Source organism: Haliotis rubra, unplaced genomic scaffold (genome assembly GCF_003918875.1).
Source record: "Haliotis rubra isolate DU_JTF1 unplaced genomic scaffold, ASM391887v1 Scf12, whole genome shotgun sequence".
Taxonomy (NCBI): Eukaryota; Metazoa; Mollusca; class Gastropoda; order Lepetellida; family Haliotidae; genus Haliotis; species Haliotis rubra.
In genome coordinates, this window is record NW_025765114.1 from 1,723,525 (window position 1) to 1,744,110 (window position 20,586).

A 20,586-nucleotide genomic window follows, 5' to 3' on the forward strand; every position below is an offset into this window, starting at 1 on the left:
GATGCCAGTTAGTGATTTATGTATTTTACCCCTAGGGTTTATGTGACCTTTAAGTATCGAACTGAGAAAGTGACTCTGTAAGAAGAACGTGTGGTGAAATAGACATATAAAACAGTTAATTTACTGTCATAACATATAAAAAGCTCGCGCCAGTGAGATATCAACAAAACATTAGAAAAATAGCTCACACCAAAGCCTTCACCGAGTATTCACCGGACAACCCGCTTCCAAGCTGCGTGAACCTATTTCACTGCGCACGTGCTATGAGCGCAGCCCAACTGTTGAAACCAGTTTTCCCGAAAGTCGGGGAAAATTAGCGAAACGTTTTGAACTCGATTTCAGCGTGGGTTTTTCATACTGGGCGTTTTTTTTCAACTTTATAAGGTGAATTTGCATTTTGGCGATTTGTTTGGTAAATCCATACCGAAAGGTATCAGAATCTGCAAAGTTGTGTTTTACGTTGCATGTGACCTTTAAGCATTTTTGTTTCACTGTTGTGAAGTGAAGTCTTCTGTCTTTGGAAATATAATATACATTTTCCATATATATTTTCTCCCTAGGAAAATGTATCTAAACAAATGTATAAGAATCTCATCATGAAGTTGTTTTGGAGCACCCACAGTGAGAGAGTATCCCTTAACAATGTACATGTTCTTCAGGATTTGTCACCACATGACTCACAGAGATATCAATGACAGCCGCCGGCCCATTAGTGTAATATAAACACAGATGAGTATGTTGCACCATTAATAAACAAAACACCATGTAAACTGAGCAGCTGCTGAATACCTGACAAACCTCCAATACTACAGCATGCATTGACCCACTCAGATAGAAGCTACAGATCACATCTGATGACAGATACCCTAAAACAAATACTCTACAGACACCAAAGTCACACTTGTGACAATGATACACTACATGCCACATTGATGTTCCATAGTCCCACAAGTCCTAATTGTGATGATGATGATGAGACTGCCAGCATCCCACGGTTACAGGGGCATCTCTCTAGTAAGATGTTGAGTAGAGGTGAAGGTAAGACACAGAACACACTCCCTGCTGAACACCAGGACCTCTGAATCATTGCTGGGAATATCTGTACTAGATTTCACACTGTTGTCGTCCCTTCCCCTGCAAGCCATATCTAATGCTCATATTTTTCTGAGCAAATACAGCTGTGCCTGTTTCACAAGCATAACAATTTTTGTTTTCTGTTCCACTCAGGTGATAGCATACAGTCAGACATTACTGTCAACTTAACTACATTCTCATGGTGTCTGACAACACCAGCATCACACTGTGCAAATATATATACCAGGGTATTAACACTTATATTATCTATCTTGCATAAATTATGTTGTTTTCTAACAGTGGTTCACTGTATATTGAGTGCTTTAACTGCTGACAGCTTTAGGGCATGCTGACTACGCTTGGAATCACGATGTTTCGCCTGTACTTTGTGAAAATGAGCTAACAGTTCTTCAAAGTTTATCTTAGCTACAAGTGGCCTCTCTTCTTTTTTCTTAGGTTTTGATCTGCAAAAAAATGAACATAACATTATTTCATATGCCAGCTGTATACTGTAAAACAAAAGACATGTCATCCAATGGAGCAGAGTACAAACTACATTCTCTCAGGTTCCAGTGTAGACACTGTAAACATTTAGCAGACAGCTACAGTTCAACCCAAGTTCATTAAATGTGCCCAGTTGAACTTTATATTACAAATACCAATATTATAACAGTACTGCTTTGTAATTCATTTGTACCTATTAGAAGGGTTTGCGAGAAATGTCAGTCTCTTTAAAGCCTGAAAACATTCCTTTGACCTGTAAAATTATCAAGATCATTACAGTGTAAGTTCACGAAAGATCTCCCATAAGTCCTTTGACACCTATTGAAGAGAAAAGATGGCACAACAACATGTCATTATTAAAGGCAACAGGAATTCCACTGACAATGAATGAGACAAGGACAATGTCATACTCTACAAAGACCTCAAAGCTGACTTTCACCTTTGACTTAAACCTTTTCAAAGCTGAACTTATCCTAGAAACTTTACACAGAAAGCTTTATGTTAAAAGACACTATGTTTTGAGAGGTTTCTAGTAGGATTCATTTATATTGTCAGAATAATTCCAGATATGGATCACCTCATGGCAATAACCTTTGCACAGTTGAAAGAAGAAACTGTCATAACATCATTGCTGTTGTCAACAGTCTTAACCTTACGTTTTGTCATGGAAATGGTAGTGTGGGATGCACTCAAGTCGGTACCGCAGCAGCTTGAATGCCTCGGACTGCGGCAGCAACATCAGTAGTCCATACAGACTCTTGATCAGGTCTTCATTGTTCTCTACATCAAGCAGCTGCAGGCGTAAATCTGAAGCCAAAGGGTAACCAACCCTGAAAACCACCATGGAATCACCACAGGTAGACAGGGATGATGGGACTGGGGACATGGGATCACCACAGGTAGGACTGGGGACATGGGATCACCAAGGGTAGACAGGGATGTATGGGACAGGGGACATGGGATAACCACAGGTAGACAGGGATGTATGGGACTGGGAACATGGAGCATCACAGGTAGACAGGGATGTATGGGACTGGGAACATGGATCACCACAGGTAGACAGGGATGTATGGGACTGGGAACATGGGATGACCACAGGTAGACAGGGATGTATGGGACTGGGGACATGGATCACCACAGGTAGACAGGGATGTTTGGGACTGGGAACATGGGATCACCACAGGTAGACAGGGATGTATGGGACTGGGGACATGGGATCACCACAGGTAGACAGGGATGTATGGGACTGGGAACATGGATCACCACAGGTAGACAGGGATGTATGGGACTGGGGACATGGAGCATCACAGGTAGACAGGGATGTATGGGACTGGGGACATGGATCACCACAGGTAGACAGGGATGTATGGGACTGGGGACATGGAGCACCACAGGTAGACAGGGATGTATGGGACTGGGAACATGGGATGACCACAGGTAGACAGGGATGTATGGGACTGGGGACATGGGATCACCAAGGGTAGACAGGGATGTATGGGACTGGGGACATGGATCACCACAGGTAGACAGGGATGTATGGGACTGGGGACATGGATCACCACAGGTAGACAGGGATGTATGGGACTGGGGACATGGGATAACCACAGGTAGACAGGGATGTATGGGACTGGGGACATGGATCACCACAGGTAGACAGGGATGTATGGGACTGGGGACATGGGATCACCACAGGTAGACAGGGATGTATGGGACTGGCGACATGGGATCATGATAGGTAGACAGGGATGTATGGGACTGGGGACATGGATCACCACAGGTAGACAGGGATGTATGGGACTGGCGACATGGGATCATGATAGGTAGACAGGGATGTATGGGACTGGGGACATGGGATCATGACAGGTAGACAGGGATGTATGGGACTGGGGACATGGGATCATGATAGGTAGACAGGGATGTATGGGACTGGGGACATGGGATCATGATAGGTAGACAGGGATGTATGGGACTGGGGACATGGATCACCACAGGTAGATAGGGATGTATGGGACTGGGGACATGGGAGCATCACAGGTAGACAGGGATGTATGGGACTGGGGACATGGGATCACCACAGGTAGACAGGGATGTATGGGACTGGGAACATGGGAGCACCACAGGTAGATGGGGATGTATGGGACTGGGGACATGGGATCACCACAGGTACACAGGGATGTATGGGACTGGGGACATGGATCACCACAGGTAGACAGGGATGTGGGTTCACCACAGGGACTGGGGAACATGGAGCATCACAGGTAGACAGGGATGTATGGGACTGGGAACATGGAGCATCACAGGTAGGATCAGGGATGTATGGGACTGGGGACATGGGATCACCACAGGTAGACAGGGATGTATGGGACTGGGAACATGGATCACCACAGGTAGACAGGGATGTATGGGACTGGGAACATGGAGCATCACAGGTAGACAGGGATGTATGGGACTGGGGACATGGGATCACCACAGGTAGACAGGGATGTATGGGACTGGGAACATGGATCACCACAGGTAGACAGGGATGTATGGGACTGGGGACATGGGAGCATCACAGGTAGACAGGGATGTATGGGACTGGGGACATGGGATCACCACAGGTAGACAGGGATGTATGGGACTGGGGACATGGGATCACCACAGGTAGACAGGGATGTATGGGACTGGGGACATGGAGCATCACAGGTAGACAGGGATGTATGGGACTGAGAACATGGGATCACCACAGGTAGACAGGGATGTATGGGACTGGGGACATGGGATCACCACAGGTACACATCGATGTTTAGGGCTGAGTACTTTCAAACATCAGAGGGAGTAAGTTCAAGAGATAAAAACGTCTTAACGTCATCTATATAATTTAAATACTTTTGTTTTGATGAAATTAATTACATGCTGCAAACTCATGCAAAGAAGAATAGCTTTTGGACAAATGTGAACAGAAGAAATGTGACAAATGTGTATACCTACACACAAAGATAGGAGACTCAATGAGCTGTACCAGCTTGTCAATCTCCTTCAGGAAGTCCACAGTCACCTCAAGGTCACCACTACAGAGGTTAAGGAACATTCACCATTTCACAACATCTATATTGACTTAAGTGTTTTACATCATCTGTACAGGTGTGTGGTGAGTACCATGATGTATTGAGAGTATCTGAGTGTTAAAAGATGTATTATTCTTGGTATCTGGGTTTACCTGGGTATTCAGGGTGTTAAAGTACTGTCAGAAATAGAAAAACAACCTGATTTTTCGCATTGATATCTACAATTTATGTAGTTAATATGTGTTAGTGTGAAATATCTGTTAAACCAAGATTACAGTCTCAGTGGTAGGGAGATAGGAAACGTGGAAAAAGGACTTTACTGAGAGATTAGTGCAAAAATGAGAAATGCAACTTATTTGGAACACACCTTGGCTTTATGCAAATTAGTGTGCGATAATATTAGATTACAAAGGACAATTTTTAAATGTCCATTATGAAATTAAACTTAGCTTTAATATAAACGATAGCTGACGTAAAAAAAAGTAACTTTAATACTGAAACTATGAAGGATGTAGCTACCATGGAGTCTCACTATTAGTGTTGGTATTGGCATACAACCTCTGATACGATACATCACGATACTCAAATTTTAGTCACAATGATATATTGCCAAAATATTGTGTACTGAAGCTGCGATATGATACGAATCCCGATATAAGGGGGGCGATTTGATACGTATCACGATACTAAAATCTTCAATTTCTAACACCAACTATAAAACACCTTAAGATCAAAACAAAACCATTTTAAAGTATTTTGTCAATACCGCCAGCATTTTTTATTGTTCATTCGGAAACAAGATGATTAAGGTTATACACAGACTTTGTGAAGGTTAATAACACAGTTTTTGACGCATGAATTTCCGAGGAAAGCATATATTTTAATCATCAAACATAAGTAAGTCTTTTTTGCTTGACAGATATCGTGATTCGGCAATATTCAAAGTTAAACATTGATGTATCGTGGTCCATTTGAAGTATCGTATCGGGATATATACGACAATGTAAAAGTTTGTATCGATTCACTGTAGCGGCGGCCCATGGATCGATGCATCGATGCGTATCGATGAATCCTCACACCACTACTCACTATCACTATAAAAAGAAACAGGTAGGAGGGGTCGTCTCAAAAGCAAATCCAGGACGGGTGTCGCAGACGGTGGTTGGGGTCGAGCTTGGGGCTAGAGATATAAGCTGAGATAAGATAATCCTTTAGGGGAATTAAGCTGGGAAGCAAACGGCATGTCAATAACAATTTAGAAATAATATCCGACCTGTCGATCTTTGGGTGGTCATGCCACCTATATATTTTGAGACATTTAATACGATGGCTAATTTAAACTTTTCCATGGGTATCATACCCTTTTATGTATCTCAGCATAAACTTTTTGATCAATAGATGAGACATATTCAACACACATGAAAAAGCACAAAATATCTTTGAGATGACCCCTTGTGTCTGTAGGCAGCACATGCATTTCATGCCAGGTGAGTCGACGGTCCGTCGTCATACCTGGCTGAGCAACCTAATTGCCATCTATAGTCCATCTATTGTTTTGAGCAGCTATTCATATTTTTCCCAAGTTCTGCCCAATTTTACGAGTAAACATGCTTTTCTGGATATACTATTACGCATCCCACTGAATGCCCAGTTAGGCCGATGTGGGTTATTTTGATATATGCTATTTGTAAATTTTTCAATATTAGGGATACAGAGTAACACCCTTAAAACAGTTTTTTTCTATTTCCGAAAATGCTTTAGTATGTAACATGAGGTGTTGAGAGTATCTGAGAGTTAAAAGATGTATTATTCAGGGTATCTGGGTTTTACCTGGGTATTCAGGGTGTTAGTGTGTACCATGATGTATTGAGAGTATCTGAGAGTTAAAAGATGTATTATTCAGGGTATCTGGGCTTTACCTGGGTATTCAGGGTGTTAGTGTGTACCATGATGTATTGAGAGTATCTGAGAGTTAAAAGATGTATTATTCAGGGTATCTGGGTTTTACCTGGGTATTCAGGGTGTTAGTGTGTACCATGATGTATTGAGAGTATCTGAAAGTTAAAAGATGTGTTATACAGGGTATCTGGGTTTTACCTGGGTATTCAGGGTGTTAGTGTGTACCATGATGTATTGAGAGTATCTGAAAGTTAAAAGATGTGTTATACAGGGTATCTGGGTTTTACCTGGGTATTCAGGGTGTTAGATGTGTTATACAGGGTATCTGGGTTTTACCTGGGTATTCAGGGTGTTAGATGTGTTATACAGGGTATTCTGGGTGTTAGTGTGTACCATGGGTATTGAGGGTATCTGAAAGTTAGATGTGTTATACAGGGTATCTGGGTTCTACCTGGGTATTCAGGGTGTTAGTGTGTACCATGATGTATTGAGAGTATCTGAAAGTTAAAAAGATGTGTTATTCAGGGTATCTGGGTTTCAGGGTGTTAGGGTGTTCAGGGGGTCTGGGTTTTACCTGGGTATTCAGGGTGTTAGATGTGTACCATCTGATGTATTGAGGGTGTTAGTGTGTACCATGATGTATTGAGAGTATCTGAGAGTTAAAAGATGTATTATTCAGGGTATCTGGGTTTTACCTGGGTATTCAGGGTGTTAGTGTGTACCATGATGTATTGAGAGTATCTGAAAGTTAAAAGATGTGTTACACAGGGTATCTGGGTTTTAGCTGGGTATTCAGGGTGTTAGTGTGTACCATGATGTATTGAGAGTATCTGAAAATTAAAAGATGTGTTATACAGGGTATCTGGGTTTTACCTGGGTATTCAGGGTGTTAGTATGTGTATCTGATTACATGGTTATACAGGGTATCTGGGTTTTACCTGGGTATTCAGGGTGTTAGATGTGTTATACAGGGTATCTGGGTTTTACCTGGGTATTCAGGGTGTTAGATGTGTTATACAGGGTATCTGGGTCTACCTGGGTATTCAGGGTGTTAGTGTGTACCATGATGTATTGAGAGTATCTGAAAATTAAAAGATGTGTTATACAGGGTATCTGGGTTTTACCTGGGTATTCAGGGTGTTAGATGTGTTATACAGGGTATCTGGGTTCTACCTGGGTATTCAGGGTGTTAGTGTGTACCATGATGTATTGAGAGTATCTGAAAGTTAAAAGATGTGTTATACAGGGTATCTGGGTTTTACCTGGGTATTCAGGGTGCTAGATTTGTTATACAGGGTACCTGGGTTCTACCTGGGTATTCTGGGTGTTAGTGTGTACCATGATGTATTGAGAGTATCTGAAAGTTAAAAGATGTGTTATACAGGGTATCTGGGTTTTACCTGGGTATTCAGGGTGTTAGATGTGTTATACAGGGTATCTGGGTTCTACCTGGGTATTCAGGGTGTTAGATGTGTTATACAGGGTATCTGGGTTTTACCTGGGTATTCAGGGTGTTAGATGTGTTATACAGGGTATCTGGGTTCTACCTGGGTATTCAGGGTGTTAGTGTGTACCATGATGTATTGAGAGTATCTGAAAGTTAAAAGATGTGTTATACAGGGTATCTGGGTTTTACCTGGGTATTCAGGGTGTTAGATGTGTTATACAGGGTATCTGGGTTCTACCTGGGTATTCAAGGTGTTAGTGTGTACCATGATGTATTGAGAGTATCTGAAAGTTAAAAGATGTGTTATACAGGGTATCTGGGTTTTACCTGGGTATTCAGGGTGTTAGATGTGTTATACAGGGTATCATGGTTTTACCTGGGTATTCAGGGTGTTAGCGTGTGACATTACTGAAGGATACAAGGAGTGAAGGAGATTGCAGGCATGTGTGTAGTTCTGTGACAAGTAGCACAGACACACCGTTGCTACAGGACTGTGACACCAGCACTTGTACAGGCAACAGAACAGCGAACAGCTCTCCTGGATACAAAAACAGTTACATAAAACAACAGCAATATCCTACAAATTCTGCCAACAGGCATCTTACTCTGACTGATCCAGAAATTAACTAAATTGTAATTAAAGCTGCTTTGACACATGGAGGGTCTCTAACTGCAGGTAGAAATGTTACTCATAGTGTCAGACAGTAACATGGCTCAACAAGTTGAATAAACAAAAAATGTGTTTCTGTTTTTTTTAGTACCTCTGTTTGCAGATCTTTGAGTTGCGACCTGAGATGGAAGAGTTCCGTGGATGTGAGGAGGATGGTGTTCAGTGTCTGAACCATGGTACATACGAAGGTCACGTCCTCCTCCTGGGGCAGGATCTCAGCCAGGCACCGGAACAACGCATCGGCATTCAGATATACAGCAAGCTGTCTACAATAAAAGACAAGTTCCTATAAAAATAAACAGTTCCCAGCATGTGTATCTACCTGGTCTGTTCAGGTGTGAAGGAAACACTTCCCAGCATGTGTACCTACCTGGTCTGTTCAGGTGTGAGCCCAGTATGTGTACCTACCTGGTCTGTTCAGGTGTGAGGGAAACACTTCCCAGTATGTGTATCTACCTGGTCTGTTCAGGTGTGAGGGAAACACTTCCCAGCATGTGTATCTACCTGGTCTGTTCAGGTGTGAAGGAAACACTTCTACCTGGTCTGTTCAGGTGTGAGGGAAACACTTCCCAGCATGTGTACCTACCTGGTCTGTTCAGGTGTGAGGGAAACACTTCCCAGCATGTGTATCTACCTGGTCTGTTTAGGTGTGAGGGAAACACTTCCAAGCATGTGTATCTACCTGGTCTGTTCAGGTGTGAAGGAAACACTTCCCAGCATATGTATCTACCAGATCTGTTCAGGTGTGAGGGAAACACTTCCCAGCATGTGTATCTACCTTGTCTGTTCAGGTGTGAGGGAAACACTTCCCAGCATGTGTATCTACCTGGTCTGTTCAGGTGTGAGGGAAACACTTCCCAACATGTGTATCTACCTGGTCTGTTCAGGTGTGAGGGAAACACTTCCCAGCATGTGTATCTACCTGGTCTGTTCAGGTGTGAGGGAAACACTTCCCAGCATGTGTATCTAACTGGTCTGTTCAGGTGTGAGGGAAACACTTCCCAGCATGTGTATCTACCTGGTCTGTTCAGGTGTGAGGGAAACACTTCCCAGCATGTGTATCTACCTGGTCTGTTCAGGTGTGAGGGAAACACTTCCCAGCATGTGTATCTACCTGGTCTGTTCAGGTGTGAGGGAAACACTTCCCAGCATGTGTATCTAACTGGTCTGTTCAGGTGTGAGGGAAACACTTCCCAGCATGTGTATCTACCTGGTCTGTTCAGGTGTGAGGGAAACACTTCCCAGCATGTGTACATGTTCATATCCATAGTCTGACCAAAGGACACTTTAAAAACAAGAGTCAAAATTATTTTCGTCCAGCATTTTCTTGACCACAGTAAAACAGAAGCACACACACAAGATTTCATATAGCAGTCCAACAGTACAGTAAAACAGAATGAGCCTACCTAATAATAAAAGATCCTCTATCTTCCAACAATTGTCTGTCTGTCTTGAACAGGTCCAGCAGATGAATCATGAACTTGGTGAAATACTGATTGAGACCTTTCTGTAGATCCACCAACTGCCTCACAGGACTTGGAATTGTCAAATTTGTAGTTTCTGTGGTAAAATTGTCACCAGCAGGATTGGATGAAATTTCTGCCAAGACTTCAAGATCTAGTAACACCACCTACAAGCATATGAGAACTTTCTATTTTGGTTGACTTAGAAATAATTATAAATACATGTTAGGTTTACTAAATATAAATGACATAAGCTGCAGAGTACTCATAGCATGCAGATGTTGTATTTCCTAGGACACTGTCAAATTTGGCTAACAAACATCTTTGTTATGTTTATTTATGTAATATCTTTTCAAGCCCACCCACCCCACAAAATTCATATTAAATGTTTGTAATTGATTTTTTGAAAAAACTCCACAGTGTTCCCCCTTCTCCCCAATCTCCCAAATAAGGCACCAGTCACTCAACAGGAAACAATAAATAACATAAGAGTCAATCAAAACCATGACTGGGTACAATGGCAGCCATGTACATGTACCGCCAACTTCCAATTACAAATCAACATTCAAACAATATGAGATTACATAGAAACAATAATTAATAAAAAAACTGTTTATTTCTAATGAAACTTCATCTTTGATTTGTTTTTCTAACTTTTAATCTAACAATTAAGATCTGACTTACATCATCAGATGGGTCGGACAAAGTGTTGAGAAGAAGTTTGAAGAACTCATCTATATATCGAAAGGTCTGTAAAAGAAAACATGGAAGCTACTGACATCAGGTGGACAGTATGGACTAAACATCTAGTGTATGGAAAACCCATCTTTGCCCATTGAAAACAAATGTATATCTAACTACACCTAGTGTACAGACAACAGTTACATTGTTATTAAATACGAAAACAATAAATATGCTACAATAAGCCACTCGTGTCGACATGACAGTAATGGTGTCTCCTGGCACAGAGCGGCATGGGGTCCTGTGCACTCTGGACTGGTAACAAGTGGGTGTCCGCCCAGAAAAGCCACATTTGAAAAATACCAATTGCCGCTAAAGCCAGATTTCAAGTACAAACCTCAGTGCCGTGAATCGCCGCGAAAGCCACCCAATGAGTAAGGGAATCAATACCGTTTTTTCAAATAAGCGTTACCTATTGATCACATATGATGGGCGGCTTCTTTATTCTCATTGAAGTTTTTAGTTAACATAAGATAACATATGTTCTGAGATAAAATGATACATGCTAATGGGCCATTCTATGGAAAAGGGCAATTTAAGCTTTTGCTCTTAAGAAAATATTATTTCTATTTTCTGTATTTTTTATGCCTTCATCTAAACTACTTTGGTTTGTATGATTGGTATGCTGCATCAGAAGTTTGAACAAGAATTTTCCATCAAATGTATTGTGACGTTTCAACTTTAAATCAAAATGCAATTACTGTAACCGTGGCAAAAATACCGTTTTGGAAAATCTAGTCATAAGTTTTGCTTAAAATTCAATTGACCCTCTCATAAGTCAAAATGCTTCGAAGAATTATTGTTTGTATAATCATAAATAATTCGTAAAAGGTGTTTGAGTACCAACGTGAGGCAGCTAGTTTGCGTGATCTTGACTTTTCTCCACGAACAATTCAACTGGATTTCTAGATTTTACATAATGAATATTTCACATTAGTTACGGTAACATGGATTAGCTAATAGCGCATTGCCGGGAGAGCCACATTCAGATGATCACTCAACCATGCCCATTGCTGGTTAAGCCACACCATTTTCAACTCTATTTTTCTTAAATGTGGCTTTAACCAACAAATCAGGGCAAGTGGAGCATGACTGTGTCTAACAGCAATTCAGCTGGTGACTCCTTTTTGGGCTTCAAGATGAAGCACTTGTAGCACATGTAGTGTCTTCTTAGGGATGTCACTTGTTTTGTGATTCTGTTAGCCAGTAGGATGAGATGGTAACATGACAGTTACCTAGGACTGATTATTATTTACCTTATTGGGTGTCTTTGATAGAAGTAGGCTGAACCACCGTAGGGCTGAAACTCTAGTCTGTATAGCTTTGTGGCCTAACATTCGTTGTAAAACTTTGATCACAGATAAAACATCCAACTGTATTGCACTGAAACAGCAAAGGCACCATGATCACATCAACTCTTGCTTTCACTCAAACACTCAGGGCGTTTCTCACACGCATATGACAGTAAAATCTCAATGTAAAAAAACAGAAAGTAAACAAACCACACTGGCTGCTGTGAATCTATTATTGTTTTGCTTTGTTCTTCTTTGTTCCATGTCACCTAAAAACATTCCTCTGTCTTCGCTACTGCCTTGTGTTTGCGCTTAGAGCATAGCCAAGTGTTGTGGAGTCGAGAGCATTACAAATGACCTATATTATTATAATATATGAGGTCTGCATTCAACAGTTCATGTATAGTGAGGCCTGCATTCAACAGTTCATGTATAGTGAGGCCTGCATTCAACAGAGTTCATGTATAGTGAGGCCTGCATTCAACAGAGTTCATATATAGTGAGGCCTGCATTCAACAGTTCATGTATAGTGAAGCCTGCATTCAACAGTTCATGTATAGTGAGGCCTGCACTCAAAAGAGTTCATGTACAGTGATGCCTGCATTCAACAGTTCATGTATAGTGAGGCCTGCATTCAACCGTTCATGTATAGTGAGGCCTGCATTCAACAGTTCATGTATAGTGAGGCCTGCATTCAACAGTTCATGTATAGTGAGGCCTGCATTCAACAGTTCATGTATAGTGAGGCCTGCACTCAAAAGAGTTCATGTACAGTGATGCCTGCATTCAACAGTTCATGTATAGTGAGGCCTTACATTCAACAGTTCATGTATAGTGAGGCCTGCACTCAAAAGAGTTCATGTATAGAGAGGCCTGCATTCAACAGTTCATGTATAGTGAGGCCTGCATTCAACAGAGTTCATGTATAGTGAGGCCTGCATTCAACAGTTCATGTATAGTGAGGCCTGCATTCAACAGAGTTCATGTATAGTGAGGCCTGCATTCAACCGTTCATGTATAGTGATGCCTGCATTCAACAGTTCATGTATAGTGAGGCCTGCATTCAACAGAGTTCATGTATAGTGAAGCCTGCATTCAACAGTTCATGTATAGTGAGGCCTGCACTCAAAAGAGTTCATGTACAGTGATGCCTGCATTCAACAGTTCATGTATAGTGAGGCCTGCATTCAACAGTTCATGTATAGTGAGGCCTGCATTCAACAGTTCATGTATAGTGAGGCCTGCACTCAAAAGAGTTCATGTATAGTGATGCCTGCATTCAACAGTTCATGTATAGTGAGGCCTGCATTCAACCGTTCATGTATAGTGAGGCCTGCATTCAACAGTTCATGTATAGTGAGGTCTGCACTCAAAAGAGTTCATGTATAGTGATGCCTGCATTCAACAGTTCATGTATAGTGAGGCCTGCATTCAACAGTTCATGTATAGTGAGGCCTGCATTCAACAGTTCATGTATAGTGAGGCCTGCATTCAACAGTTCATGTATAGTGAGGCCTGCATTCAACAGTTCATGTATAGTGATGCCTGCATTCAACAGTTCATGTATAGTGAGGCCTGCATTCAACAGTTCATGTATAGTGATGCCTGCATTCAACAGTTCATGTATAGTGAGGCCTGCATTCAACAGTTCATGTATAGTGAGGCCTGCATTCAACAGTTCATGTATAGTGAGGCCTGCATTCAACAGTTCATGTATAGAGAGGCCTGCATTCAACAGTGAAGCCTGCATTCAACAGTTCATGTATAGTGAGGCCTGCACTCAAAAGAGTTCATGTACAGTGATGCCTGCATTCAACAGTTCATGTATAGTGAGGCCTACATTCAACAGTTCATGTATAGTGAGGCCTGCACTCAAAAGAGTTCATGTATAGAGAGGCCTGCATTCAACAGTTCATGTATAGTGAGGCCTGCATTCAACAGAGTTCATGTATAGTGAGGCCTGCATTCAACAGTTCATGTATAGTGAGGCCTGCATTCAACCGTTCATGTATAGTGAGGCCTGCATTCAACAGTTCATGTATAGTGAGGTCTGCACTCAAAAGAGTTCATGTATAGTGATGCCTGCATTCAACAGTTCATGTATAGTGAGGCCTGCATTCAACAGTTCATGTATAGTGAGGCCTGCATTCAACAGTTCATGTATAGTGAGGCCTGCATTCAACAGTTCATGTATAGTATGCATTCAACAGTGAGGCCTGCATTCAACAGTTCATGTATAGTGAGGCCTGCATTCAACAGTTCATGTATAGTGATGCCTGCATTCAACAGTTCATGTACAGTGAGGTCTGCATTCAACAGTTCATGTATAGTGAGGCCTGCATTCAACAGTTCATGTATAGTGAGGCCTGCACTCAAAAGAGTTCATGTATAGTGATGCCTGCATTCAACAGTTCATGTATAGTGAGGCCTGCATTCAACCGTTCATGTATAGTGAGGCCTGCATTCAACAGTTCATGTATAGTGAGGTCTGCACTCAAAAGAGTTCATGTATAGTGATGCCTGCATTCAACAGTTCATGTATAGTGAGGCCTGCATTCAACAGTTCATGTATAGTGAGGTCTGCATTCAACAGTTCATGTATAGTGAGGTCCGCATTCAACAGTTCATGTATAGTGAGGCCTGCATTCAACAGTTCATGTATAGTGAGGTCTGCATTCAACAGTTCATGTATAGTGAGGCCTGCATTCAACAGTTCATGTATAGTGAGGCCTGCATTCAACAGTTCATGTATAGTGAGGCCTGCATTCAAAAGAGTTCATGTACAGTGAGGCCTGCATTCAACAGTTTATGTACAGTGATGCCTGCATTCAACAGTTCATGTATAGTGAGGCCTGCATTCAACAGTTCATGTATTGTGAGGCCTGCATTCAACAGTTCATGTACAGTGAGGCCTGCATTCAACAGTTCATGTACAGTGATGCCTGCATTCAACAGTTCATGTATAGTGAGGCCTGCATTCAAAAGAGTTCATGTATAGTGAGGCCTGCACTCAAAAGAGTTCATGTACAGTGATGCCTGCATTCAACAGTTCATGTATAGTGAGGCCTGCATTCAACAGTTCATGTATAGTGAGGCCTGCATTCAACAGTTCATGTATAGTGAGGCCTGCATTCAACAGTTCATGTATAGTGAGGCCTGCATTCAACAGTTCATGTATTGTGAGGCCTGCATTCAACAGTTCATGTACAGTGATGCCTGCATTCAACAGTTCATGTACAGTGATGCCTGCATTCAACAGTTCATGTATAGTGAGGCCTGCATTCAAAAGAGTTCATGTATAGTGAGGCCTGCACTCAAAAGAGTTCATGTACAGTGATGCCTGCATTCAACAGTTCATGTATAGTGAGGCCTGCATTCAACAGACTTCATGTACAGTGATGCCTGCATTCAACACTTCATGTACAGTGATGCCTGCATTCAACAGAGTTCATGTACAGTGATGCCTGCATTCAACAGTTCATGTATAGTGAGGCCTGCATTCAACAGTTCATGTACAGTGAGGCCTGCATTCAACAGTTCATGTACAGTGAGGCCTGCATTCAACAGTTCATGTACAGTGAGGCCTGCATTCAACAGACTTCATGTACAGTGAGGCCTGCATTCAACAATTCATGTACAGTGAGGCCTGCATTCAACAGTTCATGTACAGTGATGCCTGCATTCAAAAGAGCTCATGTATAGTGAGGCCTGCATTCAACAGAGCTCATGTTAAGTGATGCCTGAGCAGTCAGTTAAGACACAGGGAGGAGTGAGTCAAGACATAGGTAGGAGTCGACCAAGACACAGGGAGGAGTCAGTTAAGACACAGGGAGGGGTCAGTCAAGACACAGGGAGGAGTCTGTCAAGACACAGGGAGGAGTCAGTCAAGACACAGGTAGGACTCGGCCAAGACACATGGAGGAGTCAGTCAAGACACAGGGAGTAGTCGGCCAAGACACATGGAGGAGTAAGTCAAGACACAGGGAGTAGTCGGCCAAGACACAGGGAGGAGTAAGTCAAGACACAAGTAGGACTCAACCAAGACACATGGAGGAGTCAAGACACAGTTAAGACACAGGAGGAGTCAGTTAAGACACAGTGAGGGGTTAGTCAAGACACAGGGAGAAGTCAGTCAAGACACTGGTAGGAGTCGGCCAAGACACAGGGAAGAGTCAGTCAAGACACAGGGAGGGGTCAGTCAAGACACAGGTAGGACTCGACCAAGACACAGGTAGGAGTCGACCAAGACACATGGAGCAGTCAGTTAAGACACAGGGAGGGGTCAGTCAAGACACAGGGAGGAGTCTGTCAAGACACAGGGAGGGGTCAGTTAAGACACAAGTAGGAGTCGGCCAAGACACAGGGAGGAGTCAGAGGGAGGGGTCAGTCAAGACACAGGGAGGAGTCAGTCAAGGCACATGGAGGAGTCAGTCAAGACACAGGTAGGAGTCGGCCAAGACACAGGAAGAGTCAGTCAAGACACAGGGAGGGGTCAGTCAAGATAAAGGGAGGAGTCAGTTAAGACACAGGTAGGAGTCAGTCAAGACACAGGGAAGAATCAGTCAAGACACAGGGAGGAGTCAAGACAAATGGAGGAGTCAGTCAAGAGACAGGGAGGAGTCAGTCAAGACACAGTGAGGAGTCGGGCAAGGCACATGGAGGAGTCAGTTGAAACACAGGGAGGGGTCCATCAAGACACTGGAGTCAGTTACTGAGTCAGTTAATACAGTGAGATACTACAGTTGGGATACAATGGCCACTCACCTGGAACTCTCTGGTGGGGCTGACTCTGTGTCAGGTGATGTCCCCCTGCTTGCATCAGGGTGAGAGTTGAGGGTGGAGTCTGCCAGTGACTCCAGGGTGGGTGTAGGCAGGTCATCCTGCATCTCTATCAGTTTCTGTAGACTGACATTCAGGTTCTCTGCTGCCTCCCGAACCCTAAAGAGGATCACACATGACACACTCAACAGATGTCTTAATACCTGTCTTACCTACCTGAAATGTTTAACAAGGTAAAGTGTGACTATCTATATTGCTAAAGTGTTGCTACCTGTGTTGTTATCTTTTTCACATCTGAACAACAACATTACATTGCCTTGTATCTTGAGCCTCATGATTGTACATATATATCAAACAAAGAGCTTGAACAATGAAAATTATTTGGGTAGAGTTGCAACAAATTCATTACCTTAGCCATGATGTAGGGTACATGTGTTTATCTGTATGTGTAACAGGTTTGTGAGTTCAACTTCCATTTGTCTTGATACACATAGTACCAACCCCCCTCAACAATGTTGGACTGGTGAGTCCAGAACTCACTACAGCACTACAATATTACACAGCATCTCTTTGGCCTGGCAAAAGCTGGTAAGATGAGAGACAGCACTGTACAGGCAACAAACATGTGAGACACCTGAGAATAAAGATACTGTACACCACAACAATACTGTAGGAAAGCATTATGTTTATTATCCTGTTGTTGATGAATTGTTAGGACTACACTAGGCACCTATATTAACAATGCATGTTTCATGTCAGCCAAAAGTCCTGTTATTTAAAGCAGACTATGCAATATGACCAGGAACTCACAGTTACTGTTGATTCCAAGAATACCATTTTTTCAATAACTTGTAAGAATTCTGAGAAACACATTTGATCATACAAGCAGCTTCTAGAAATCGTAATGGGAGGCAGGTGAGGGATGTGTTCTTATTATCACTACATATATAGTATACATAGCGGGGATTGCAGGCAAGGTGAGGGGAGGTGCATTATATAGCAGGTTGATGAACTCTCCTGACATCCATCAAGCCAAATACTGTAACATAGTGATGAACTCTCCTGACATCCATCAAGCCAAATAACAAAGTGATGAACTCTCCTGACATCCATCAAGCCAAATAACATAGTGATGAACGCTCCCAGCAACCATCAAGCCAAATAACATAGTAATGAACTCTCCTGACATCCATCAAGCCAAATAACATAGTGATGAACTCTCCCAGCAACCACCAAGCCAAATAACATAGTGATGAACTCTCCCAGCAACCATCAAGCCAAATAACATAGTAATGAACTCTCCCAGCAACCATCAAGCCAAATAACATAGTGATGAACGCTCCCAGCAACCATCAAGCTAAATAACATAGTAATGAACTCTCCTGACATCCATCAAGCCAAATAACATAGTAATGAACTCTCCTGACATCCATCAAGCCAAATAACATAGTGATGAATGCTCCCAGCAACCATCAAGCCAAACAACATAGTAATGAACGCTCCCAGCAACCATCAAGCCAAACAACATAGTAATGAACTCTCCTGACATCCATCAAGCCAAATAACATAGTGATGAACTCTCCCAGCAACCATCAAGCCAAATAACATAGTAATGAACTCTCCTGGCAACCATCAGGCCAAATAACATAGTAATGAACTCTCCTGACATCCATCAAGCCAAATAACATAGTGATGAACGCTCCCAGCAACCATCAAGCCAAATAACATAGTAATGAACTCTCCTGACATCCATCAAGCCAAATAACAAAGTGATGAACTCTCCTGACATCCATCAAGCCAAATAACATAGTGATGAACTCTCCCAGCATCCATCAAGCCAAATACTGTAACATAGTGATGAACTCTCCTGACATCCATCAAGCCAAATAACAAAGTGATGAACTCTCCTGACATCCATCAAGCCAAATAACATAGTGATGAACGCTCCCAGCAACCATCAAGCCAAACAACATAGTAATGAACTCTCCTGACATCCATCAAGCCAAATAACATAGTGATGAACTCTCCCAGCAACCATCAAGCCAAATAACATAGTGATGAACTCTCCCAGCAACCATCAAGCCAAATAACATAGTAATGAACTCTCCCAGCAACCATCAAGCCAAATAACATAGTAATGAACTCTCCTGACATCCATCAAGCCAAATAACATAGTAATGAACTCTCCTGACATCCATCAAGCCAAATAACATAGTGATGAACTCTCCCAGCAACCATCAAGCCAAATAACATAGTAATGAACTCTCCTGACATCCATCAAGCCAAATAACATAGTGATGAACTCTCCCAGCAACCATCAAGCCAAATCACAGTGGTGAACTCTCCTGGCAACCATCAAGCCACATAACATAGTGATGAACTCTCCTGACAACCATCAAGCCAAATAACATAGGGATGAACTCTCCCAGCAACCATCAAGCCAAATCACAGTGGTGAACTCTCCTGGCAACCATCAAGCCAAATAACATAGTGATGAACTCTCCTGACAACCATCAAGCCCAACAATGTAGTGATGAACTCTCCTGACAACCCTCAAGCCAAATAACATAGTAATGAACTCTCCCGGTAACCATCTTGCCAAAGAACATAGTGGTGAACTCTCCTGACAACCATCAAGCCAAATAACAGTGGTGAACTCTCCTGACAACCAATAATCCAAGTAACAGTGGCGAACTCTCCTGACAACCATCAAGCCCAATAATATAGTGATGAACTCTCCTGACAATCAACAAGCCCAATAATATAGTGATGAACCCTCCTGACAACCATCAAGCACAATAATATAGTGATGAACTCTCCTAACAACCAAAAAGGCCAATAACATAGTGATGAACTCTCCTGACAACCATCAAGCCCAATAATATAGTGATGAACTCTCCTGACAACCATCAAGCCCAATAATATAGTGATGAACTCTCCTGACAACCAACAAGCCCAATAATATAGTGATGAACCCTCCTGACAACCATCAAGCACAATAATATAGTGATGAACTCTCCTAACAACCAAAAAGGCCAATAACATAGTGATGAACTCTCCTGACAACCATCAAGCCCAATAATATAGTGATGAACTCTCCTGACAACCATCAAGCCCAATAATATAGTGATGAACTCTCCTGACAGCCCCCATTGTCAAAACAGTCATAAAAACACCAACATTTACAACTTTTCCCCTTCTGTATGCTTATTTCTTAAAGGTCACATGCAACGTAAAACACAACTTTGCAGATTCTGATACCTTTCGGTATGGACATACCGAAACAAATCGTCAAAAATGCAAATTCAACTTATAAAGTTGAAAAATAACGCAATGAAAAAAAACGCGTGAAATCGGAGTTCAAACGTTTCACTAATTTTCCCCAGACCTTTCTGGGGAAAACGGGTTTCAACAGCTGGGATGCGCTCATAGCACGTGCCCAAGTAAATAGGTTCGCGCAGCTTGGAAGCGGGTTGTCGGGTGAATGCTCGGTGAAGGCTTTGGTGTGAGCTATTTTTCTAATGTTTTGTTGATATCTCACAGGCGCGAGCTTTTTATATGTTATAACAGTAAATTAACTGTTTATATAATTTCATTTGTCTATTTCACCACACGTTCTTCTTACAGAGACACTTTCTCAGTTCGATACTTAAAAGCAATGTCATTATTT

General features: G+C 42.2%; 1 protein-coding gene and 1 long non-coding RNA gene across 3 annotated transcripts in view; one reads left to right on the forward strand and one right to left on the reverse strand.

Annotated features, from left to right (window-relative positions):
• Nucleotides 1–1,117: 1,117 nt before the first annotated feature.
• Nucleotides 1,118–20,586, reverse strand: part of LOC124262267 (protein VAC14 homolog) — a 37,641-nt gene continuing 18,172 nt past the window's right edge. For both annotated transcript variants that reach the window (XM_046696763.1, XM_046696755.1), the window contains 9 exons: nucleotides 16,902–17,075; nucleotides 12,102–12,228; nucleotides 10,789–10,854; nucleotides 10,048–10,271; nucleotides 8,733–8,907; nucleotides 8,391–8,509; nucleotides 4,549–4,628; nucleotides 2,235–2,385; nucleotides 1,118–1,538 (listed from right to left, as the gene is read on the reverse strand). In XM_046696763.1, coding sequence (XP_046552719.1) covers nucleotides 1,379–1,538; nucleotides 2,235–2,385; nucleotides 4,549–4,628; nucleotides 8,391–8,509; nucleotides 8,733–8,907; nucleotides 10,048–10,271; nucleotides 10,789–10,854; nucleotides 12,102–12,228; nucleotides 16,902–17,075 — 1,276 coding nt within the window. In that variant the 3' untranslated portion in view covers nucleotides 1,118–1,378. The remainder of the gene's footprint in view (nucleotides 1,539–2,234; nucleotides 2,386–4,548; nucleotides 4,629–8,390; nucleotides 8,510–8,732; nucleotides 8,908–10,047; nucleotides 10,272–10,788; nucleotides 10,855–12,101; nucleotides 12,229–16,901; nucleotides 17,076–20,586) is intronic.
• On the forward strand, nucleotides 8,938–9,282 carry LOC124262291. The gene is made up of 3 exons (XR_006894541.1): nucleotides 8,938–9,024; nucleotides 9,063–9,158; nucleotides 9,241–9,282. It is a non-coding gene; the product is annotated as an uncharacterized LOC124262291 (long non-coding RNA).